The sequence below is a fragment of the Carassius carassius genome, chromosome 17 (genome assembly GCF_963082965.1).
Source record: "Carassius carassius chromosome 17, fCarCar2.1, whole genome shotgun sequence".
NCBI lineage: Eukaryota > Metazoa > Chordata > Actinopteri > Cypriniformes > Cyprinidae > Carassius > Carassius carassius.
In genome coordinates, this window is record NC_081771.1 from 14,730,614 (window position 1) to 14,757,131 (window position 26,518).

At 35.8% G+C, this 26,518-nt stretch overlaps 1 protein-coding gene across 3 annotated transcripts in view; it reads left to right on the forward strand.

Moving 5' to 3' along the window:
* The window catches only part of lepr (leptin receptor), a 45,843-nt gene extending 34,104 nt beyond the window's left edge, over positions 1–11,739 (forward strand). For 2 of the 3 annotated variants that reach the window (XM_059571014.1, XM_059571013.1), the window contains exons 8-20: positions 507–645; positions 3,990–4,262; positions 4,351–4,456; positions 4,543–4,754; positions 5,327–5,478; positions 5,829–5,982; positions 7,943–8,025; positions 8,121–8,337; positions 8,740–8,943; positions 9,075–9,152; positions 9,242–9,335; positions 10,523–10,598; positions 10,808–11,738. In XM_059571014.1, coding sequence (XP_059426997.1) covers positions 507–645; positions 3,990–4,262; positions 4,351–4,456; positions 4,543–4,754; positions 5,327–5,478; positions 5,829–5,982; positions 7,943–8,025; positions 8,121–8,337; positions 8,740–8,943; positions 9,075–9,152; positions 9,242–9,335; positions 10,523–10,598; positions 10,808–11,557 — 2,538 coding nt within the window. In that variant the 3' untranslated portion in view covers positions 11,558–11,738. Of the gene's footprint in view, positions 1–506; positions 646–3,989; positions 4,263–4,350; positions 4,457–4,542; positions 4,755–5,326; positions 5,479–5,828; positions 5,983–7,942; positions 8,026–8,120; positions 8,338–8,739; positions 8,944–9,074; positions 9,153–9,241; positions 9,336–10,522; positions 10,599–10,807 lie in introns of all 3 variants that reach the window. The other variant, XM_059571015.1, reaches the window with a different exon arrangement.
* The last annotated feature ends 14,779 nt before the right edge of the window (positions 11,740–26,518 follow it).

The following is a 26,518-nucleotide window of genomic DNA, read 5'->3' on the forward strand; positions in this document are numbered from 1 at the left end:
AACCTTTTACCAGATCTTTATCCAATGATCTCATTTAGCATTTTTGTCAGAAGTGTGATTTTTCACTCCCATACATTTTTGTATATTTGGACAGACTCTAAAATATAAAATTTAAACAAATTGACAGCATCTAAAATTTAAACCCTTTTACATATGAACACTTTTTTTTCTTATTTGTATTGATTTGATTTGTACATATCAATCTAAAAGGGTTTACAGAATAATGTAAATATCAATGTAGTCTTCATATATCTAAAAGTATGTATCCAAAAAAACTATGAATATGAATACATTTTAATGAATGTTAAATCTTAGTTAAATGAATCTGACATATTTAAATGACCAAGTTTCTGCAGATTTTCCCATATGATTGTGAAAATGTGAAAGGGTTTTATAATTGACCTTTATAAAAATATTTTGACTATTACTCGCATCTTCTGTGAGCAATAGTTATTTGTTTAACCTACACAGTTTGAATGAATCTGTTTGAAACATGGCTCTTTTAGGTGGTGAAGGTTAAAGGTCGTTCCTGGGTCTCTCAGAATGAGCTCAGTTCTGGGATTAGATACATGGTTCAAGTGCGCTGCCAAAGCCACATCAACTACTGGAGTGAATGGAGCCAACCCTTTAGTCTCACACTGGATGGTAAGGATCTGCAATACATGAATTGTGCGTACCAATTCTGTTTATGTGGTATGCTTGTACATCTAGTCAATGAATTCATTTAGTTCCAGAGTCAAAGACCTCCTCCCATTTAATGACTCGTAAGGTATAGTGAATAAGTAAATATATGCAAATAATGACATTTATGTAAGGTTCTCAAAATATTGCTGCCTGTTATGCTCATGTTCCCATGGCCTTCTGTTCTCAACAATAGAGTGCACAGGTGGACACATTTAACCTAACATCATTCAGTCTAAAAGCGGCTTTAAGTGTACATGAAACTTCATGCAAATGAGTGCTTTTGCTGTTCCAGTTATATTTCTCTTTCAGGGAGATCCATTGTATTCTCTAAGCCTCCGCTTTAAGAGTTTGACATTGGATAATTACATTCATACTGTATATACTTTGCTACTCTGCATCTGTATGGTGCTTTGGCTTGTTGCTGTGCACTCACAATAACTGTTTGATTTGTCCTCTAGAAGATGCATCCAATACACTGTTCATTTTCTGAATTAATGGCAGTGCTAAACAGTCAGTTTTCTAATGTTTTGAGGAAGCATTAATATGCCATTTGCTTGGTTACCAAGGTCAAACATTTTATTTGCAATGTACAGTATATGTTATACTTAATACTTTTAAACCAGATCTACACTGTACAATAGGGGTTGTGCACACATTTACATAAATAGCCAATGCCCATAATTACCAAAATATAAAAATATAATAAAATATTTAGATTCATTCTTAGATGACAATAGAGTATTGAATGTATTGTAAATGATTATGAGGTTTATCAATGAGCTTTAGATTCCTCCTTGTAAACATTTTTTGTTGTTGTTAAATTATGCTTTTTTAAAGATCATTATTTTGTGTATTTGGTGTAACAGAATATGTTGACATGCTTTGGATATATATTTGCATATACATATTTGCACTGTGCAGGCTGATCATTGTGTAACATTCATTAGAGCTATAAAGAGCAGAGCAGATGGCTCCTTATGCTTTCGAATCGCTTTCATGTGTTTGTTCGTTCGTTTGACTTGAAGCATTGTGGCGCACTTTGTTTTTTTGTTTTTTTTTTGTGCACAGTGACGCTTCAAGTCAATCGAACAAACAAACACGTGCGCCTATTTACATAGCTTTGATCATTCCCTCTAGATCTCACCTTCTCAAACGCAGCCCCATGATTAGTCGATTGTGTACAATACCTGCATGTTATTGGTCAAACTGCTCTGGATGTTTTAGGCATTATTAAAATCCTGGCTGGGAAGTGTCCCGTATGAACGGCGCATATGGTCACACTACATCTATCCGAATTTGAACAGTCAGTAGCAAATACTTAAACTTTTCTGTTGTAAGTAATCTTAAAGATTCCTAAATGAATCTACTTTCAAAAGACCAAATAAAGTGCTTTTGCTAGATACACACAGCATCTCCCTGACATGGCTGCTTCAAATAACTGCAGTTACTGAAACCACGCCTTCTTTCTTTGTGTGAACATTTGGGCGCCATTACGCAAATATTTCCACACAGTGATGTAGACGTGGGGGCGTGTTTGAACAAGCTGTTTTAGGCAATCATGGCAGAGTCTGAACTTTGATAAATAATATCTCTTTGGATTTGAGACTTTAGTCTTTGCAACTTTACAGATCTTCTTCATGCACCAATAGCTTCTAACACTCCAAAGAGAAAGGAAAAATTTAAATCGCATCATATGACGCCTTTAAAAGCCTTCATAATTCAAACGGAACACCAGTTTGCATAATAAAAGTCTTTCGCTTGGCATCATGTTCAGTCTCAGGCCAATAAAAGATCCTTAAATTGATAGAAGTTGAATGTGAGCACTATATCTATCTGTAGTGGATATTTAGTATAAAATTATATAAAATGAGATTTTTTTGATAAACCATATCATATAAACACTCTCCCATCGTAGAATAGAGTTTTATTTATTATCTTATCTGAATACTGACACTAATCAGGTGGGTGCTTATTTATACTCTTATTTTAGCCAGTTTAAAATACTGCTTCCAACTAATGCTGCACTTACAGGTAGCTGCAATTTGGGCTGTCTGCATATTAGTTAATGTTTCAACAGTTTCAGCTTGATTTAACATCACGAGAGACTTGATTCTGTCTCTGTTTTCCTACTTTGATGCATGACTCATGTACCACCTGTCATTTTGTATGTGTTTGTAAGCTTTTTCAAGGAGGATCTTACATAGTTTTTCTGATATGCTAGTTTGGTTGTATATTTCCAGAATCCATGCTGCGCAAGTATCCATAGCAACTAAGCTTCAGGTTGTTCACTAGCATTGCAATAAACCTACTTTCTTTTCGCTGCAAGGGACCAAGATGGGATCGGGGGTAAATAAAAATCAATACAAGGGTGAATCTCAACACCAGTCAGAAGCATGTCTAAGTCATATTTTATCCTGAAAGAAAACAAAAATATTTTTTGTGCATTGTATTTTTATTATTTCAAGCATATGTGTTGTTACTGCAATCCAGTATTATTATTATTATAACATTTCAGATTTAAAGTTGTATATTAGTAATATTTGTTGTACTTTTAGTGCATGTTAGAGACATTTTACTGCAGTAATTTCAGTACAATACAGTAAAAACTACTGTATTACAGTACAGTGTTGAAAATCTAATGAAAATTATAATTAAGAATAATTATGAGAATTAAAGATATAAATAAACGATTAAGAATGAAAAATGTTAAATTTTCAGCTGTATTATGCTATTTTTAATTTTGGGATAAATATGCTTAGCTTTTAAGTTCACAATGTATAAATAAATCTTAATGGTACAAAAATAGGCTTAATTTTCCTGATGCAATATAATTATGTTTTGGGAAAAAAATTTAACCAGACATGTTGTCGAGATTCGCTGACTTGCTGATATGCCACATACTATTCTTAAAGGGATACAAATTAAGATTTTTTTTGATGAAATCCGAGAGCTTTCTGACCCTGGATAGACAGCAACATAACTACTAACGTAACTTGAAACACTTATGTCACATGGGCTATTTTAACAGTGTCCCTACTACTTTTCTGGGCTTTGAACGTGATAGTTGCATTGCTGTCTATGCAGGGTCTAAAAGCTCTCTGATTTCATAAAAAAGCTTTATTTGTGTTCCGAAGTTGAATGGAGGTCTAGGTCTTATGGTTTTGGAAAGAGATGAGGGTGAGAAATAAATGACAGAATTTTTATTTTGGTGTCAACTAACCCTTTAAGTCTGGTTTATTTATTTGCATGTTTACTGCAAAAAACACCTGTTTTAAATTTTTCTCTATCTTTCTCTGCTCTTAAAGTCAGTTACATCCCTGCTGAAATCTTCACAACACCAGGGTCAAAGGTCACGGTTTACGCCGTCTTCCACAACCGCAGCTGGAGTGCTAGTAAAGCTGTGTGGATGCTTAACGGGCAGGTGAAGATTCCAGAAAGCCAGTACAGGGTAATCAACGATCAGGTTAGCGCAGTCACTGTGACAGTAGATGAACCAGGGTTTGATACTCTGATGTGCTGCCACCAGTGGGGAGAGAGGTTCAAGTGCATCATCGCCTATGCCAAAATATACACAAAAGGTAAGCTCTAAATTATGGAGGACAGAAATTTAATAAAATGTTGCTTTCTTAAAAATAAAATAAAAATAGAATTGTCTCTTTTTTTCAGGGATGTTTAAAGCAGATTTTACCTGCCAGAGCAAGAATTCAGAGGTGGACACCATGAGCTGTAAGTGGAATAAGATCACTTGGGCACAAGTCAGACTACTTTACAGGTGTGAACACAATCACAGTTCATCTATTTCTATTCCAGCCAGATTGTTTATTTCAAAGATGGTAAAGATATTACTTTTTGTTGTAGACAATATACATCAATGTGTGAGACCATACCAGAGATGGAGGGCAGCAAAGAAGATGAAGAAAACATGGAGTGTCCATCTGCAGCAGGAGACCCCAGGGAGTGCACTTTAAGAAACCTTAGTCTGTACTCCTGCTACAAAATTTGGTTGGAAGTGGAAGGAGGGCATGGAAAAGTGAGGTCAATTCCTGTCTACGTTGCACCCATTGACTATGGTGAGTTCCAAAAAATTTTCAGCAGCATTCCATTTGGAAATCCATTTGGAATTCTGTCGACTTCTGAATATACAGTAGAAGTAACTATAATTAAACATATCTATAAACATACACTACTGTTTAAAAGTTTGGAATTTGTATGAGTCTCTTATGCTCATTCAGGCTGGATTTATTGGACCAAAAATATAGTAAAACAGTAATATTATGAAGTATTATTACAATTTTTATTTTTTTATTTTAATACATTTTGTTTTACTTTAGTCTTCAGTGTCACATGATCCGTCAGAAATCATTTTAATATGTTGAGTTGGTGCTCAAGAAGCATTTCTTATTACTGTATTTTCACAGTTAAAGACTATTGTTTTGGAGGAATAGGATATTTTTTTTTTTTGCAGGATTCTTCGAATAGAAAGTTCTAAGGAACACCATTAATTTGCATTCAATTTAGATGAATTTAATATGGCCTTGCTGAATGAAAGTATTAATTTCTAAATATTTATCACTGTGAAATGTTTTGAAAGCAAAAACAATGTTCTCTTGAATAAGAGTTTCCCCTGTGTTTATTTTTTCAGTGAAACCAGATCCTCCCTCAGATCTGGAAGCAACCACTTTGCCAAATAAAACCTTGAGTGTAAGCTGGAGACGCCCCAATTTGCCAGTATACGACATGCAGTACGAGCTGCGCTTCGTGGCTTTGCGTGAGATGGCAAATACACAGTGGAAGGTAGGAAGAAGTTTCTGGAAGCTGGGGTCTCAGGGGGACAATGAAACCAGAAAGCTGAATAAAATATATTTAAGTTAATCTTTTCATGCATAATGTTTAATCACAGAGGGCAGGCAATTAATTACTGTGGTCTGATTTGTTTATCTGTATAATTGAGATGCTGGAAATTGAAATGACAAGCTAAATTGATCCTAAATTAAAATCTGTTCCTCTTACTGTGCCCACTAAACTTCATAGCACTTCATTTTCAATTTATCCCTTTTAGATAGGAAGATGGTTACACTCAGTACTCGGGTATGAGGTCTGCAATTTTCTGTGGCATTTACAGATGAGTGTTATGTCCCTTACAGGTAATCGGTCCTCTTCTGGAACCACTGGCAGAGGTTCAGCTTGCAGAGTCCTGTGTTCAGTTCAAAGTAGAAGTTCGCTGTAGAAGACTGAATGGCTCTGGATACTGGAGTGACTGGAGTAAGGGTTACACTTCAGCTGTTTACAACAGGAAAGGTAACATTATCAATATAAGCTGTTCTACTATTACTTAGCCTATATATTCCAGAAGCCCTTAGATGCATGCATCATTTTGCATATTTTTTTAGTTATATGAAATTGAAAACATGTTTAGAGCGATATGGTTGACTCTTTAATAATATATTAAATAACCAGCTTTTATTATGTGGCGATCACAAGAAAATTATGTAAGCAACGTTTATGAAGAAACCCACAGTACTTTGTCTATATATATATATATATATATATATATATATATATATATATATATATATATATATATATATATATATATATATATATATATATATATATATATATATATATATGACAGCAGCATAAAACAAAATCTAAATCAATGAAGCCAGACCAAACTAACTGCTAAAAAGAATATGCAGGTGAAAAAAATCAAAAGAAATAATTCTTTCGTCTGGACCTTAAAAGCCATCGTGAGTCTTCATTCTTATTCTGAACACACACCTGCTTCATAATATCCATCTGTGTGTCTGTGAGTCATGATGAGTAACTTTATAATTTGTGGGAACTTGATGAGAATGAAATAGATGTAATGTTTACAAGAGGGCTGATAACAATTTCAAATAATTATAAACACATATATTAAACTTACATTGTTTTTAAAACTTGCCCTTCAGAAAATCTAAATTTCTTACATTTAATTATATTAAACATACAGACATCCTAAATATGAGTTACTGAAGTGACTAAACTAGTTCATATGTAGCTTCCGGAGCTTCAGAGTTTAATTTGTAGTGCATTGTAATCATATAAATGCCTCTGCGTAATTGTATTTACTTTGTCTCCATCGTAGGGATGTTTTGAATTGAACAAAATTGCACTAGAAAGTCTTGATTAATGGAAATTGCACCACATATCACCTGCGTATCACTGTAGGAATGTGAGCTGGAACATAACTGCTGCGGTGAAGATCAGTATGTGCTTGTAATACCATTTGTATTATCTTTATATTAGTGCAGAGCTGCCTGCTTGTGCCAGAGCTCATGCTTTTGAAGTAACCGTTGCTAGCAGATTGTCATCACCATTACAGGATATTATAATCAGAGTCATTCAAGGTGTTTTTTTTTTTTGTCTGTTACAATATGTTACAGAGTTGTAGGAATTTGCCACACCTTTTTCTAAGCAGAGAGAAGACTTAAATGGAAGTTTGTAGTCAGAAGTTCCAAATAACAGATAAGAAAGATCTGTCCCTTATCTTAAGTTTCTAGAAAGTCATAGAACTCCATATGGCGCAATAGCGACTTGTCCGATCCAAATTCAAGTTACAGCTTTTCCGGATACCATTCCTCTCTCTCCAATCGAATCGTTTCCTTACTTTCTATGATTATACTATCTAAATGAAGAAAAAGGGTAAAAAAGAATCTTGCTTACTGAATGGAAAATGCTTACATTCTAACTGACATTTATTAAATTTGTTTATTATTTATATAAATATCTATTTAATAATGTAAAACTTTTTTTTTTGCCAATTTGCAGTTATTATGTTATGAAATATTAAGTATTATATTACTATATTGGTAAATATTAAGTAGCACAGTGTAGATCTGAAATGTTTTTTATAACTTTTTGTTAATTGTATACTGTGTATACACATGTATACACAGCCATGAAAATAGCCTTGATGCTGGCATAGCGTTAAAAATGGAATAAATAAATAAATACATTTATAAGATTAATAATAAATAATGTTTCTTGAGCACCAAATCAGCATATTAGAATGATTTTTCAAGGATCATGTTATTTTAAATTGGAATATGCAGTGTTCCTCTTTTTACTGCATGTTTGATCAAATAAATGAAGCCTTGACGAGTATAACATTTTTGAAAATGTATCCCTATATCCCAGCCCATATCCCAAACCTTTTTTAATATACCTTTTTGAGCATAAGAGATAATCATGACTGTATGGTGTGTGGTTTCAGCACCAGAGATGGGACCAGACTTCTGGCGTGTTATACAACAGGATCCTGTTAGACATGTGACAAACGTCACTCTTATTATTAAGGTTGGTAAAGACTGACTTGATTGATTTACTCTAGCAACAAAATAAGTATAAAGTATAAGATGTAAAAAGTTTGAGCTTGAATGTTTCACTTTCAGCAGCCTGTCCTAGCAGGAGATCCATATAGTTGTGTGGAGGGTCTGGTGATTGAACACCAGGCCTCGGGGAGAGCCGTGTGGTCAAACGAAACCACATTGGCTCAGTTTCACTCATTCCAGTGGAGGAAGGAAGCGCACACAGTCACCATAATGTCTCGCAATGCTTTGGGCATCTCAACACGGAATCGAAACATGACGTTGTTGCATCAACCCAAACGTGAGCTGACTTGCTTCATCCCCTTCCTGTAACATCACGTGAAATTCTTTCACTTCAGTCTAATGCAGTCTAATGTTATCAATGTTTTCATTTGTTTGCGTTCAAACAAAACCTGTCTATTTATGTGCCTGTTGATGGTCCTTTAACTCATCAAGCCCTAGTTTGTCCTGGAAATTGTTTTGATAGAAGCTTGGTGTTGTTTGTTTGGTGAAGGGGTTGTTTGGGATGGAGATTTGATTTAGTTATTACACATATTCAATGAAACATAATAACAGAAAGGTACTTTGATATTTTGTTCCTGCTTGTTATTATCTGTTCCTGAACCCTAAGTGTTGTTCACATAGAAATGACATAGATTCCCTGATATCTATGAATTAATCATGTCCTTCTTTCCTTTTCTAGGAAGATGTATACGTTCATTCAGCGCAGTTGCAAATTCTAGCTGTGTGTATCTTTCCTGGAGCCTGTTATCTGATAATTCAGTGCCTCAGTCATTTGTCATCGAATGGCTAGACCTGAAAAAAGACCCTGAACAGGACGTGTCTTTGACTGAGAGGCTGCAGTGGGTCAGAGTTCAGTCCGCATCAAGAGATCTCTCCCTTTGCCGTATGATGTTTTTACTTGATATTCTTCACATATTCCCCATATTTGCATATCGGTACATGACAGAAATAACAAAGGGTTTATCCTTAGCAGTGTAAATGATCTTTTTGACAGTGTAATTTGTTTTTGTACAGGTCGTTTTTATGGCTCAGAAGAGTTCACCTTGTATCCAGTGTTTGTGGATGGTGAAGGGGAGTCAGTGCGATACACTGGTGGGTTTTTACACATTTTGCAAATATAGTCAATGAACATCATATGGATCTGATAGAAAAATGTGTTTTTCTTTGGTTTCATCATCCAGCTACTAGGGGTGACCCTGCAGCATACATACTCCTACTGATCATTGCGTTCCTGTCAGTGGTGCTGTTTGTCACTCTTCTGATGTCACAAAACCAGTAAGACTTACTATCCTCTTCCAGACAAAATAAATATAGTTTGTGTACCATTATGTTTTGTCTGTCAAAGGAGTTTAAATGCTTTTAGCTGTTATTTGTTCACATTAAAACTGGAGGTCTCTGCTGTACCAGTGGAAAATGGGTTAATCTAGAGAATAAACCCAAGGCTAACGATGGCCTGAAGGAAACAATTATTGGAAAATGTACAGACCTTCTGTTTATCTACAGAACCTGGATTACCTTTTTAAGATGTTTTTGGAAGCTACAATATATATTGATTTTGTAAGGCCAGTTGTTTGAAATAAAGTAAGGCATGGGATTTTTGGTAGCAATGAATGTCAGATATAAAATACATCCACTGGTTTATAGTATGCAATGCTCATAAATTGCAATAATGCTCATTCCTAACAATAGAGTAGTTTGCTTGAGGGAAAATATTTCACAAGTTCTGCCAGACATAATTATTAAGGTAAGAAATAAATTAACTTTATCATCTGCTCAGACTTGATTCTCAGGTAATATTGTGACATTGTGTACCACAAAAAAGCTCTTGCTCTCGTAAGGAGTGGCAAAAGGGCAAATTTATTTGAGGGTTTGGAATTTACAATGTGGGTGATGAAATCTGAATCTATTCTAGGTTTTGATTAAGCAATAGTTAACAGCAAAATTAACATTTTCTAATCCACTACTCCAGTCCATCAGATCACGAGTTCACCCTTACATCTAATCTGAAAGTGAATAGTAAGCATATTTTGGCGTGCTGTCCTGGGGGAGGGGTCCGGGCCCGGAGCATAGCACAAACCTAAAGAACTCCCCCTATCCCTAATTTGGGATAAAAATAGATTAGAAGTGAGGAGTTAGGGTGGAGGAGGGATGCCGAAAAACTGTCGTAGGCCAGGAGGTAGGAAGGCTGGATATATACACACACTAGTTGTGCTAGTTAAGATGGTTAGCTAAACAAGATGAACCTGTGCCAGATTGGATGATTATCTGATTGTGCTCCTCCCGAACTTTGTAAATAAAACCTCATTTAACTTCATGAAACAAAAAAGTCTATAGTTCTAGTAAAGAAAGTCCATCCCCTGTTGTCCTTTCTCATCAAAAATCACGTCAAAAATCCACCTGAATATTTGTTTAGAAGAGCTTTGGCTTGCAAACAGTGCTTGACCGGTTCATATTTCTTACAGGATGAGAAAACTCATGTGGAAGGATGTTCCAAACCCCAACAAATGTTCCTGGGCCAAAGGAATGGACTTCAGGCAGGTCAGTGTGGCCTAAAAATGAAGTAGATCCATTCCAGATTCAAATAGAGGAGCATTGTTTAATTGAAAAATAAAAGACATTTAATCATGTACGTGATATATGGGTAAAAACATATGCTGCATGCTCTGCTGGGAGGTGAAAGTTTTAACACATTCAGTACATGTTGGTTAGTATTTTTCCACAACATATCTATTACCTTCTCCTTGCAGATTGACACCATAGAGAACCTGTTCCCTCACCCAGAGGGTCTCACTGCCTGTCCACTGCTGCTAGTCTCTGAGAGCATCTGTGAGGTGGAAATCATTGAGAAAACTCATCCTGTTTCGCTTGAACATGAAAAAGACAATGAAGTACCCATTTATAAATCTGGAGACGAAACAGCTACAGATTCTGCCCTTCTAGCAGACTCCTCTGAACCTCTGTCTCTGGAGGCTTCCACTGCTGCTGCTACTCCAGAAACATCAGGCCAGTCCTCGGTGACGTACTCGAACGTTCTCCTCTCCGATCAGCCCAGTCTCCTTCGAAAGCAGCAGGAGAGTCTGAGCAGCTCCAGTGACGAAGGCAACTTCTCTGCCAACAACTCAGACATTTCTGGCTCTTTCCCTGGGGGACTCTGGGACCTGGAGAACCATGTGTGCTCTGACAGCGCCAATCCCCACCATTCCAGCTCCTATAACTCTGTGGAAGAGTTCTCAGAAACATCAGATCAAGATTATGAAGCACCAGAAAGCACAGGTGTAGCCAAAGACCTCTACTACCTCGAGGTGAACGAAGAGCAGGAGGAAGAAGATGAAGAGGAGATTGCGGAAACCCAGACTGAACAGGAAAATAATGAAATGAAGGTGGACGCCAAGTCTCTTCTAGAAGGCAAAAAATCCACAGCCGTCGATTCCAATGCATCTCACAGCATTCCTCTTTATGTGCCTCAGTTTCGGACTGAATGCATTAATCCGCCCTGAAATAATAACAACAGCACCACTTGGTGGTAAGAAGGGATAATGTTTTTCTTCATTGGATGGAGGTCCACAGAATGCCACAGTTTTTCACTAGGGCTGCACCATTTGAGAAAAAAAAATTAATAAAAATGTCGAGTTCAATTTAAAATTTTTATTTCATTATTATTTTTTTTTAAAGGAAAAGGCTGCATGATCTTGGAAAAAATCGAATTGCAATTTGTTTTTCCCTGATAAAAATTGATTTTAAATTAAACTATAAATTTTAAATTATAACAATTAAATTATATTTTACCTCCAGGTTTTCTGTGCTTGTTTGTAGGACTACAAAATCTGCCCAAAAAATCGGCCATTATGTATCAGTATAAAATCATGATTAATATTATTAACATTTTTATTTTTTGTATTGCTAAATGGAAAATAATACAATAACTGTAAAATACAGAATGGTCTATTTAAATAAATACTTAACTTTGTTTTAGATCACAACTGTAAAACTACAGTACTAATGTCTATGGCTGTCTTAATTTCTTAGTTTAAACCATCAGCTGCAGGGAGCCTTTAAAGCTTCTTTTTTGTTGACAACATCCAGCTTCTCGTTACCAGTTTGTGAAGATGGTCGATGCATGTTTTGTTATTGCACAATGCTCATCAACAGATTGCAGAAATGAGTTTATGGGAAGCAGCACTTATTTTTAACCAATTCACATGTAAAAGAAAACAGTGCCGCACTTCACTCTGAAATGTGCATCGCATAGCCTTCGTAACTTGATAAGCCAATTTCGCTATTTTGTTTTTAATTTGATTAATTGTGCAGCCCTATTTTCCACCCTCAACCGAGTAACTTTTTTTTTCTTCTATTCTCCTCCTACCAACCCAGTGTCTCACATGACTCTTTTATGATCCATTTGACTAGGAATGGATCTTGTCCCTAATTCATACCTTTTAGGGTTTACAGCCAGATTTTCCAGGCTCATTTGATAAGGGCATCCAAGCACAGTATAAACTCTGAATGTCTCAGTGATGGGTTGATGATCGACTTGTCATTGCTGGAACTCGCTGCTTTCCATCTTCATCACGTGGAAACCTTAGGAAGACTGAAGTGACCATGCACACTAACTGGAATGAAGAGAGAAAGAGTCTGAAGAAGTGTTGTGGTCACAGTTACGGTTTAGTGGCTGTTTGTACATTTCAGGTGCTTCATCAAGTCCAGGTTATCATAAGTGAAGGGGCTTTTAAAGAGGCGTCCATCAAAATATCAGCTTTGTGAAGAAATAGCCTCTCATGTCTGCATTTACATTGGAGTTATTCATTCATTATGAATGTATATTTTGTCAGTGAGGTCTGTGTTCTTTGAAACTCAAATATTTTGAGTTTACAAAATGTCATCTACTTTCGGTGTATGGGATTTTTTGATGCAATGAGGGTTGAATGTAACTCGGTGTATTAAACTTGTTATATATGTCAGAGTATCAGTAAGAATGTGTGTACAGTATACACGTATTTCTTGTCTATTTTTCTGGTCAGAAAATAAACTATTTACTGCAGTTATGGCTCAGTGGTTGTTCGTAAATTAGTTACAACAGTACTACATATTATTTTAATAAATAATAAAGCTTTTTCATTAATCTTCCTGTTTTCATAAACTAGGCCTTCCGCCTTAAGCAGCAATGTATTTGCACTGAGAATACCAACAGATTAGCGGATTTATTTCGAGACATAAGAAATATAATTTGATTAAGAAATTAAATTTATGAATGAATCCACCAATCCTCTTGCGGAATGAAGAAAATAACAATAATTATGTTTTCTTATTGTATTATTAATTGTCCAGAAGGGACAATTAATATGTTGCCAATTTCCTAGGCTCCCAAATCTATGCGCGTTCCCGTTTCCGCGCATAATGGAGCACAACCAACGAGGAAGCGTCTCTTCCACGCGCGTCCTCACCTCAGTAAGTTAATTTAATTCAGTGAGTTAACTTTTAACTTCGAAAATCCGAACAGAGGTCGATTCTTTAGCATTGTCCGATTACAGAAAATACATACGTGAAACTATCCTGATTTATCGTAAACTGAGTTATTGTAAACATTGTCTGATAACTAGGCCATGGCTAAAGAAATTATGTTTACAGTTGACGGCACATACTGAGTGAAAAACCAACTTCTCACACACATGCACGCAAAAAGTAAGCCAATGCAAACAGGTCATTCCTAGCTGATCTTTATTTAGTTATTTATTATTATTATTTGGCTACTATGGTTGCGAATATTGAAATTTCTTTGCTTCTGACCAACAGATGGCACTGTAACACTGTAAAATGCCAACATACACCTTTGAGAGCAGTATTTACAATAATGGAGCTCACTTATTCAACTGCATATTTTCTGCCTTGAATATTTGCAGGCTATTAATGTGAAATAATACATATAACGATAAATAGGGTAAATATGTATGTATGTATGTATATATATATATATATATATATATATATATATATATATGTGTGTGTGTGTGTGTGTGAGTGTGTGAGTGTGTGTGTGTGTGTGACCCTGGGCCATAAAACCAGTCATAAGTAGCATGGGTATGTTTGCAATAGTACGGGTCAAAATTCTAGATTTTTCTTTTATGTCAAAAATCATTAGGATATTAAGTAAATATCTTGTTCCATGAAGATATTTTGTACATTTCTTCCTGTAAATATATCAAAACTTAATTTTTGATTAGTAATATGCATTGCTAAGAAATTCATTTTGAAAACTATAAATGCGATTTTCTCAATATTTAAATTGTTTAAATATTTAAATATTTTCAAATAGTTGTATCTCGTTCAAATTCGTTCTGATTTCAGCTTCCCCAAAATGAAAGGGCCCAAAATCCAATAATGGTTTAATCAACAGGTTTGAGTGTACTCCTCATGTCTGATACTTTATGAAAACGCTCTGTAATCTAGGCTTACTTAAGACAGCTTTAACAATCTCGTTAGAGACAGGTCAGTTGGCCATACGCTCACTCATTCTTATATCCTGCTTATCCAGCTCAACTGTGCTTTAAAGAATCCCTCAGCACCATCAAATCCAATCCTTAAAGAGGTCTCTTATGTTCACCAAGGCCACATTTATTAGATCAAAAATACAATTAAAAAACAGTAGTATTGTGCAATACAGTACAATTTTAGATAACTCTTTTCTGTTTTAATATATACTCAAATGTTATTCATTCCTGTGATGGCAAAGCTGAATTTTTCTTCAGTGTCACATAAAGCACCAAATCTGGATGATCTCTGAGGGAACAAGAAAAATTTATTTTATTATTCATGTTTCAACATTTACATTTTTTTAGGGCTTCTCTGATGATTTTGAAGTTCAAAAGAACGTCATTTATTTGAAATAGACCTTTATAGAACAATCTAAAATACTTGTGTTGCTTTTGATCAATTTATTGAATTATCGCTGAATAAAGGTATTTATTTCTTTAAAGAAATATCTTACTGAGACCATTTGACAGTAGTGTACAGTCCAATTTGTGACTTTGTGATTTAAAAAAAAAAATACTGTCAAATCTGTGGTCCATGAAAAAAATGTATCTAAATACATAAAAACTATTAATTATAATTTACAAAAAGCATCAACGTTGCTTATTTAGCTGATTGATTAACTTAATTGAGTAACAATTAATGTTGTTACTGTTGTCCAACTTCAATACATGAAAGGTATACATCAGTGTATGCAAGTGTTTCCAGGATTTTACAATATTTTGACCAGTGTCTGTCTGTTACCTATCATCTAGTAAATGAGATGGCATCTTCATGCCACATAAGCTGAAGTCTGATGTGAATAACTTAGCATATTAAAAAGCTTTTAAGAATTTTTACATGGTGTGCATAGTGCAAAGTTGATCTTAGTCAAATTGGGGAACAAATACAAATACAAATAAAATCTAAAATGTCATAATGGCAGACAATCCATATGGATGGAGTAAAAAAAACAAAAAAAACACACACACTTTTGAACTTGATATATGCCAAGGAATTACATTATTATATTTTGATTAGGCCTTTTGTTAAAGGGATACTCCGCCCAAAAATGAAAATTTTGTCTTTAATCATTAATTACACAAAGCTTAGTTCATCTTCGGAACACAATTTTAGATATTTATGAAGTACGCTGGCCGATTACGCTCTTCAAATTAAAGCGTAAATATACTGTACAGTCGTGGCCAAAAGTTTTGAGAATTACATAAATATTAGTTTTCAAAAAGTTTGCTGCTAAACTGCTTTTAGATCTTTGTTTCAGTAGTTTCTGTGATGTACTGAAATATAATTACAAGCACTTCATACGTTTCAGAGGCTTTTATCGACAATTACATGACATTTATGCAAAGAGTCAGTATTTGCAGTGTTGGCCCTTCTTTTTCAGGACCTCTGCAATTCGACTGGGCATGCTATCAATCAACTTCTGGGCCAAATCCTGACTGATAGCAACCCATTCTTTCATAATCATAGAAAACTTAGCCTTGTGGTGCGGCTGACAGATTCTCAGATTCTCCAAAAGGGTGCTATGAAAGTGACATACAGCCAAGTATGGTGACCCATACTCAGAATTCGTGCTTTGCATTTAATCCATACAAAACACACAACATGAACACACACCCGGAGCAGTGGGCAGCCATTTATGCTGCGGCGCCCGGGAAGCAGTTGGGGGTTCAGTGCCTTGCTCAAGGACACCTAAGTCGTGGTATTGCCAGCCCAAGACTCAAACCGACAACCTTAGGGATTGGAGTCAAACTCTCTAACCACTAGGCCATGACTTCCCAATGCTGATGTGGAGTGACACAGAGGAGACAAATTGTTGAATTAAGTCATTCATTTTGTTTTATTTGTGTACAAAAAGTATTGTCATCACTTCATAATGTTACGGTTGAACCACTGATAGCAGATGGACTATTCTGACGGTGCTTTTCATACTTTTCTGGACCTTGAAAATGTAACTTACTTGGCAGTCAATAGGACAGTAAAAAGCCTCCCGGTTTTCATCCAAAATATCTTAGCGGGTTTATAAAATATCAAAGCTTTTACGGGTTTGGAACGACATAGGGGAAAGTGAATAATGACAAAATTTTCATTTTGGGGCGGAGTATCCCTTTAAATAATACGTACAGTATATTAATTTTTTTTGTTGTACTGTTGGTGGCGCTAGAGGGTTCCTAAGATATTCAGGGATATCCATCCAGTCTAATCTGTCTGCCAAAACATTTTCACAGCTACCATGGACTCCATGCCAGAACTAGGGCTAGGACAACGCGTCGAGGTCATCGATGACGTCGACGCAAAAAATACGTCGACGCAAAATATGCGCATCGATTCGTCGACCTGTTTTTATTTCTCTAAAAAACTTTTGCAAAACGTTTACCTTATGTGCGCTGAATATACGCGATGGCCGGATCAACATTCTGTCCAACGTTATATAACCAATCCAGGGGTTTTTCTGCATTGATCTTTTTTTTTGGCGGCTGTCAAAGCGTTATTTGATCCGTGAGTGATCTGTGCTGCGCCTGACAGGACGCGTACGAGAAAGAGCCCCGGCTGTGCGCGCGCACTCACAGTCTTCAAACAACACGAGCGCTTCTTGCTCTCTCTCTCCGTCGTGCATATTAATCAAAATCATTAAACACGATAGAAAAAGGGCGTAACACCCAAGTTTCACGCGCGCTCGCGCACTCACAAGTCTTCAAACTACACGAGCGCTGTCTTGCTCTCTCTCTCTCTCTCTCTCTCTCTCTCCCTCCCTCGTGCATATTAACCAAAATCATTAGACAGACACGATAGAAAAATGGCGGAACGCCAAAGTTTCACGTGGAGCATTCAGTGATTTTTTTTTCTACATGACAGGCTATTTTTTGGAAAAGCATTCTCTGTATTAGCTTAAAGCCCTAAAGTTTACATTGGTTACTGTATTCTTTCAATTGCTCTAAACAAGTATTTTGGGTGAACTTTTTTATTGAATGCTAGACATCAAGTTGTTGTTATTTTCATCTGAAAGAAGAACTTTTTTCAGTAAGCTAGGCCCTATGTGTTCAGTAAGCTTGTTTCAGGAAGCTATGTGTTTTCAAGGCTTCAAGGTTTTATTGAATGCTATCTCTATACAAGTGCAAAGTAATGCATTCTTAGTCAGTCTTTTATTTTGTAATTTTAAGAGCAATAAACATATATTGCAATGTTAAGGAATTCATGTTGTTTCATTCAGATATGTAAATCAACATGTATAAATTGTTAGTAGTCAATTAATGGGGAGATAATCGAAATCGAATCGGTCTGGAAAAATTAATCATTAGATTAATCGATGCATCGAAAAAATAATCGCTAGATTAATCGTTTAAAAAATAATCGTTTATCCCAGCCCTAGCCAGAACACAAAGAAATCGAAAGAAAACCAACAGATAAATAGATTGGCCCCTAAAAATTATGGAGGTAAATCAGTAGCTAAACTCGAGAGGTTGAAGATATGAATGTGAGAACTTGTCATATTAATATTTGTATTTGTAAGTTAAAATTTACACTCACAGCTCTGATGTGAAAAGCTGAATCTTTCAATTTGCACACACAGACAATGATCAAAACACCCCTGTTTTGAATTGGAAGTTGTAGATTAATAGATACAAATGTGTAGAATGACATTCACACAAAGAAAATGACATACACACGTTTACGACATATTTACTTTTGCACTTTACTTCAGTTTCGCTGCACAACGTCAAGTCGGCACTTACAACCTCTCAGATCTGGAAGTACAAGTTCAAATCCTAGCGCTCTGACTTTTGCTACTCTTTTTGCGGTATTCTGTTGCAAAACTCACTTGTGCACTTGTATATGCAGATGTGAGAGAGCAGAGCTGGGGGCGGGGCTTTGGTGCGAATGAAGACATTTTATTGTTCGATGGCCGACCAATGAACAACGCCAATTGTTTTCACTGAATATCCTTAGCTTTGACAGGATTTTAAGACACTGCATTCATTTTGTCATTCAGGTATTATCTAGTAGACAAATAATGCAACATGTTTTATATTTATATCCCACTGCATATTGCAGAGTAAACTCGCTGTACCAGAGCATGCTTTGATCTCACCGCCACGCAGTCACGTGGTTCATGGAGCTATCAATAGTACTAAACTAAACATTTTGTTTATATGCTTGAAATGTATTAATTGGGACAGACAGCAGTTTCATTATATTTGCAGCGATTTCTAGTAATTTGTAACACACAAAGTGCATTGATTGATTATGCATGGATAACTATGTTGATTCATGACTATGCCTTACAATAGCATTTTATACTGGAAAATGGAACAGCATTATGTTCTCATACTAGTGATGGGATTTATGGCTCTTTGAGGGGATCCGGATCTTCGCGATCCGTTCCTTTCAAAGAGCCGTTCAAAAGAACGGCTCTTTTGGCTCTTTTAAATATTTAGTCAGTTTTAAGAAGCCAGCTTGGAGCCAGCTCAGTTTATCCTGGAAATAATCACTGGGAAGAATGATGAGGTGAGATTTGTAGTCAAATAATTAAAACTCAGATATCACACACCAATATCTGAGTTTGAATTATTCTGAAATATTGATTATTACCTCATTTGTCATGTGTGGACTATATTCCATAGGGTTGCACAAATCCCTCTGCTTAGACAGTGACATCACTATTTTGGATTTACCTTTAGTACAAAGTGTGTGTGTGTAAAGCTACGTTGACTTATGTTATTCATACAATACCTACTCACGAATAAACATCAAAAAGAAAGCCGGCTGCAATGAATTTATGTGCAAAACAGCTTTTACTACAAACACTTCCACACAAGAACATTGTTATCACACAAGAACATTTTGATAGAAAACAAAAAATATTTAAAGTTAGAATAAATAAAATGGAAATGTCTACATACTACATACAATTACTACTGTAAACTTTGCAAACATCAGCCCCTTCAAGTCAATGAACAATAACAAAGTGGGCTGCAATAAATGTCTGTGCAAAACAGCTTTTTTTTCAACGCTCCTACCCAATGACAGAGGCACGCAGGATGTGAAGGACGTGAAAGATGCGTGCACAACTAATAACTAATATCATCACGCTATAAAGGGTTACAACTGTTCTGTCTCGCGGAGGAGCTCATTTGTGTGCATCTGTGTGAAACACGCATAGGATAAAAGAACGACAGAAAGAACGGCTCCCCTCCAGCAGCGACTCGGCTCCCATCGTTCATGTTTATGAGCCGTTCAAAAGAATCGGTTCGTTCGCGAACGTCACAACTCTAGAATTGATTAGTTCATCTCATGAGTCTTTCGGGTCTCGGGTCGAGTTTGACTCGTTCCTTAATCACGTGACAGCCACATACGCAAAACTAACGCAGTCTTGAGCCGGAAAGAGAATTGATTAGTTCATCTCATGAGTCTTTCGGGTCTCGGGTCGAGTTTGACTCGTTCCTTAATCACGTGACAGACCCATACGCTATTTCTGACATTTCTGTCACTGTGTTTTTGTTACTGTTTGTTGAGGATCTGTGGTTTGTTATTATTTTATAAATAAATAAAACCCTGTTATAAATAAAATATTGATTAATTTGTCTTTTTGACTGTCTATCGGTAAATAAACACTAGGCTATATAATAATATAATAATTCAAGCTTACAATAAAAAGTATTTATACTAGTTTGTTCATTTTTACTCCAATTTTGAGTTTGCTAGTATAATAATTGCTTTTCCTAGGCAGACTTGACATATTGGTGTAATATATGTATAAGAAGATTGGTCAAAAAAGGACATAATGACATATACATTAAAAGCAAATAAAATTTTGAATTTGAATTATTAATGTTAGTTTAAAACATTAAGGTTATGATAACTTCAGCTTTAACAGTTTTAACCCAGCTCAGAGTGAGGAGGATACTTCAGATCCTGGTGCTACTGCCAGTGCAGGGGCCATGTTTTGGGAAGACTTTGACGAGAGGGTAGCAAGCTTGAGGCCTTCTGCTACCTCTTCTAAGACCTCAGATGCTATAAAGGTGCAGGCCTACCTTGCAGAGCCACCCTTACCCCGCACATCAGACCCTCTGGCCTGGTGGAGGAGATGTTCACCAGTATACAAAAACCTTTCTGAAGTCACAAAGACAAGACTTTGCATTGTGGCCACATCTGTGCCATCTGAAAGAATTTTTTCTAAAACTGGGCAGATTATCTCAGATAGAAGAAACAGACTCAGCCCATCCAAGGTCAGGGAGCTTGTTTTTTTTAATGCAAACATTCCTTAAAGCAAGTCCTAAAAATATAGCCACAGTGTGTTATTTATTTTAAAGCTTATTTATTTTTATTTATTTAGAAAAAGACTAGCTTGTTGTGCAATATTTTTGTTGTTGTTGTGATTTTAAAGGTAATTTGTTATTGTTATAAGGCTCCGTAGCTTTAGTATCTCTTCATTTTCATTTATTTTTATTTAAATGGTTTAAAATTATTTGGGGAATAGTTATACTCTTTGATATAAAGTTTTTATTTTGGCACAAAAGTGTTATTTATTTTAAAATGTATTCATTTTAAATTATTATATATAAAAAAGCAAAGCTTGTTGTGCAATATTTAGTTTTTCTTTTTTTTCTTTTTTTATATTGTACTTTTAAAGTTCATTTGTTAAGGTTATTAGACCCTGTGGCTTTATTATCTTTTAGTTTTATCTTTATTATACTTTTTTATTATTTTGATTTATTTTGGAATAGTTGTCCTCTTTGTTACAAGGCTTTAATGGCACAAAAATAAACAATAAACAACAATTCAAAAGTATGTACACAGTGTTTTTTAATGTTTATAAAGTGTCATATGTTACAAAAGTATGGTTTATACAGACAATCTGATTTAATAATTACTCTAGCCAATGTTGTCACATCACGGGACAAAAGAACGAACAACCCGAAGAACCGAAAGATTAACTAATCAATTCTCTCTCCGACTCAATACTGCATTCTTTTACTGTCTATGGTTTTAGCGTACGGGGCTGTCACGTGATTAAGGAATGACTCGACCCGACCCGAAGACTCATGAGATGAACTAATCAATTCTCTTTCCGGCTCATATTGCATTGGTTTTAGCGTATGTGGCTGTCACGTGATTAAGGAACGAGTCAAAAACCCGATAGACCCGAACTATGAACTAATCAATTCTCTTTCCGGCTCATATTGCATTGGTTTTAGCGTATGTGGCTGTCACGTGATTAAGGAACGAATCAAAAACCCGATAGACCCGAACTATGAACTAATCAATTCTCTTTCCGGCTCATATTGCATTGGTTTTAGCGTATGTGGCTGTCACGTGATTAAGGAACGAGTCAAAAACCCGAAAGACCCGAACTATGAACTAATCAATTCTCTTTCCGGCTCAGACTGCATTGGGTTAGCGTATGGGGCTGTCACGTGATTAAGGAACGAGTCAAAAACCCGATAGACCCGAACTATGAACTAATCAATTCTCGGAGTTGGCCAAGATGGCGCCTTAAGCGTTTGTAAAGGAAAACCGCTTGATTTTTGGATGGATATTTGATATAAAGCGACTACTTTAATATTACACCTATAGTCATATTGTGTTGGCTGTTACCTTTTAGACATATTTTATGTGTTTAAATGGCAACTACAGATAGGAAAAGGGATAGAAATCAGACAAAGTCAAAGTCGGGGACGACAGTCATGTCAGATAGGCCTACCGTTAACTTTCTGGAGGAAAACTTTCACGATTATATATCTGCTGACGAAGTATTTCCCCCTCTGCCCATTACTCCCAGCAAATCACCTGCACCAAAGAAAGGTAAATCGGTGAATTCACCCACCTCAGCTGCTGCAATGGAGACTTCTGACATAGTTCAACAGCTCTCGCAGCTCATTAACTCTAGATCCGATGGGTTGGAAAAACTGATCTCTGATAATACTCTGCAAATTGAGGGGCTCAAGAAAACGATCGACTTTGCGTGCGCTGAGATAAAGGACATTAAGCATAATTCTGCAGTCCTTGAGAAACGTATCTGTAATGATGAGGCGCGCCTGGATTCAGTTGAATCGCGTGTGACAGAATTGGAGAGTTATTCACGAAGATGGAATCTTCGTTTACTTGGGGTACCTGAGGCGGACAAACAAGACGTGCGACAAGAAGTTATCAGTATATGTCAATCGGTCCTGCCTACAGAGAAGACCAGACTCCCCAATCTCATTGACACAGTGCATCGTTTGGGTCAGAAGAAGAGAAATGAGCTGTCCAACGTTGACAAACCCAGAGGAATAATCATCCAGTTTACATTAAGGTGGATTCGTGATTCTCTGTGGAAAGCGGCGAAAAAATCTGAGTACCTGAAAAGTCAGAGTCTGCGATTTGCTGAAGATCTTTCGAAGGTGGATAGAGCACGTCGTCTCAAGCTGTGGCCAGCAGTACACGAAGCCCGTCTCCAAGGGAAAACTGCTTATTTTGTTGGCGAAAGAGCTTTTGTTGCAGTGACTGAAATTAATCTAACATGATGGCTAAGGTTGGGAATTTTTATTTTTGCAAACTGTAGGATAACTTTATTTTGTTGATATGAGCCGTCCTGGGATCCGTTAATTTTTTGTTGATTTTGGACTAACGTTAACTGGAAGTCTCCTTGTTTTCAACACTATTTTGTCGTAATATTTTGCCAAAATTTGGACGAGGACTCTGGCCAACCCTATTGCTAATTTTGGGTTGTTGCGCTTGAAGCCAACAAAGGATTTAGACTTTTGTTTTCAAATGAAGATTTGGTAAAAACATTTGTTGTACTTATTGAATCCTGAATCGCCTTTATAACAGTCTAAACGCGGGTTTTCCTTCCGTTCGTTCTTGCAAACGCGTTTTTTGTGTGGATTGCGTTTACCTTTATTCTCATTCTGTCATTGTCTATAGTTACGCTAAATGCCAGGGGGTTAAGAGATCGTATTAAACGGAAAGCTTTGTTTTTATTTGTTAAGCAACACAAGACTGATTTTTGTTTTTTTCAAGAATCTCATTCGATTACTGATGATGTACGTTTTTGGAGAACACAATGGGGAAACGACATCTGGTGTGCTCATGGAAATGAGTGCTCTGCTGGCGTTGTTACACTAAAGAACAGATTCACCGGGGAAGTTTTGCATACAGATCGTGATGGGTCAGGTCATTTTGTGTGTCAAATCATAAAAGTTCACGGTACTATATTGTTAATTGCAAATGTTTATGGTTATAATTCCAAAAATGAAAATGACAGTTTGCTTGAAACCTTAGAAGAATATATTCTCAAAGGGCTGTCACAATTCCCAAATTTAACTTTGGTGGTAGGGGGTGATTTTAATATTGTTTTGGATGGATTACTTGATTGTTTTCCTACAAGAACATCTTATACTCAGAATGAAAATCTTAAACGTTTTATGGAGAAATTTAATTTGGTTGATATATGGAGGTTGAAGTTTCCTGATTTATCACTGTACACTTGGAGTAACAAAGCTTGCAACAGACAATCTCGTATTGATTACTGGCTGGTATCTGCAAATCTAGGTTCTTTGGATATTTATGTTAATGTGATTCCTTCACCATTTAGTGACCATAAAGCTGTCATTATTTCTATTAACCTCAAAAACTCTTCATATTCTGTGGGTAGAAGTTTATTTTGGAAACTTAATAATTCATTGCTGCAGTTTGATAATATTAAGATAGATGTTAAAAATATAATTTTAAATCACTGGTACAAAGCACTTTCAGAAAAGAAATTCTGCAGTAATTGGGAGCTCCTCAAATTTGAGACTGCCAAGTACCTAAGAAAACAGGGAAGCTTAAAGGCAAAAGAGAGACGTATTCAGGAGGCTAATATTATATCAAAATTAGCTGATCTCTCCTCATTATCATGTCCAAATGAAGATGAACAAGCGGAGTTAGCAACCCTACAATTGGAATTGGACAATTTATACAAAAATAAGGCAGAAGGAGCTTTCATTAGGTCACGGAAGCAGTGGATGGAAAAGGGAGAACAAAACTCTGCATATTTTTTTGGTTTAGAGAAATGTCACTTTAAAAATAACTCAGTTGAACAACTTAAAATACATGGGGTTGTAACAGATGATCATGCTAAAATATCACAATTTTGTACAGAATTTTATAGTACATTATATTCATCCAAATTTTCTGAGCAATCTGCTTCTGAATTTTTTAACTCTATATCTGGACTTGGTTGTGAGACCATCGACCCTCTGCAAAAAGAACTTTGTGAAAGCTCAATTACTATTGAAGAGGTCTTATGTGCTATTTCACATATTAAGATTAATAAATCTCCTGGGGTGGATGGCCTCACAGCCGAGTTCTACCAAACGTTTTCTGACCTCATCGCACCTTTTCTTAAAGAAGTTTATATGGAAAGTATAGAAAATCAAGTTCTTCCACCTACATTAACTCAAGGATTAATAACATTGATTCCAAAATCAAAAAAAGATCTGTTGCTTTTGGACAATTGGAGACCTATTTCACTATTGAACAATGATTATAAGATTTTTGCCCTGATCTTTGCAAATAGAATAAAGTTAATTATAGACACCCTTATAGATGAGGCCCAATCTGGCTTCTTAAAGAAAAGGCATATCTCAAATAATATAAGGCTAATTTTAGACTTGCTGGACTACTCTAATTTATGTATGGATAAAGGATTTATTCTTTTCTTAGACTTCTATAAAGCCTTCGACACTTTAGAGCATGCTTTTATTTTTAGGTCATTAAAAACATTTGGGTTTGGAGAGTTCTTCTGTAAAGCTATACAAACAATGTATACGAATGCAAACAGTTCTATTAAACTTAAAGGAGGTTCTTCCTCCAGATTTGATTTAAAACGTGGTGTCAGACAAGGCTGTCCCATTTCCCCATACCTTTTTCTTTTTTGTGTTCAGCTAATGAATATTTATGTAAGATCAAGCCACTTAAAAGGTATATCTGTAGCTGGTAGAAATATTATCATATCCCAACTAGCAGATGACACTGCACTATTCTTGAAACATCATTATCAGGTCCCAATTGCTCTTGAAGTAATAGAGGCCTTTTCTAAAGCCTCTGGCCTTTGTTTAAACATTAATAAATGTGAATTGTTATCGATTAAAGACTGTGACTTACAACAAATTGCTAATATTCCAGTGAAGGATTCTGTAACGTACTTGGGGATTGTTATCACGAAGGATCAGAAATCTAGGTGTAAGATTAATTTTGAATCTATTCTTCAGAAGACTAAGGCAAAACTGAATCATTGGCTTTTGAGGGATTTATCCCTAAAAGGTAGAGTTTTGTTGTGTAAAGCAGAGGGACTGTCAAGATTAGTCTATGCAGCCACTTCACTTAGTGTCTCTAAGGAAATGTGTAAAGATGTTGATACTGCATTGTTTAATTTTCTGTGGAGAAATAAAACGCATTACATTAGAAAATCTACAGTAATGAATACATATGAATCAGGAGGATTGAACTTTCTTGATTTCTGCACTTTAAATAATACCTTTAAAATTAACTGGATCAGACATTTCACTCTAAATCCAAATTCTCTATGGAATTTTATACCTAATTTTGTTTTTTGCAAACTAGGTGGTCTTAGATTTCTCTTGATTTGCAGTTACAAAATTGATAAAATTCCTTTAAGCTTATCCTGCTTTCATAAACAAATGTTGCTGGCTTGGTCTCTATTATATAAGCATAACTTTTCTCCCCATAGGTACCTGATTTGGAATAATTACTATATTTTATATAAAAATAAATCTTTATTTTTTGAAAATTGGTTTTCAGCAGGCATAATACGAGTCAGTCAATTATTAAATCAAGAAGGCATGTTACTCACTTATTCTGAGTTTTTAGCTGTCCATGGAATTCCTGTAACACCAAAGGATTTTTCCATTGTCATGGATGCAATTCCGACAGGAGTTTTGGCATTATTC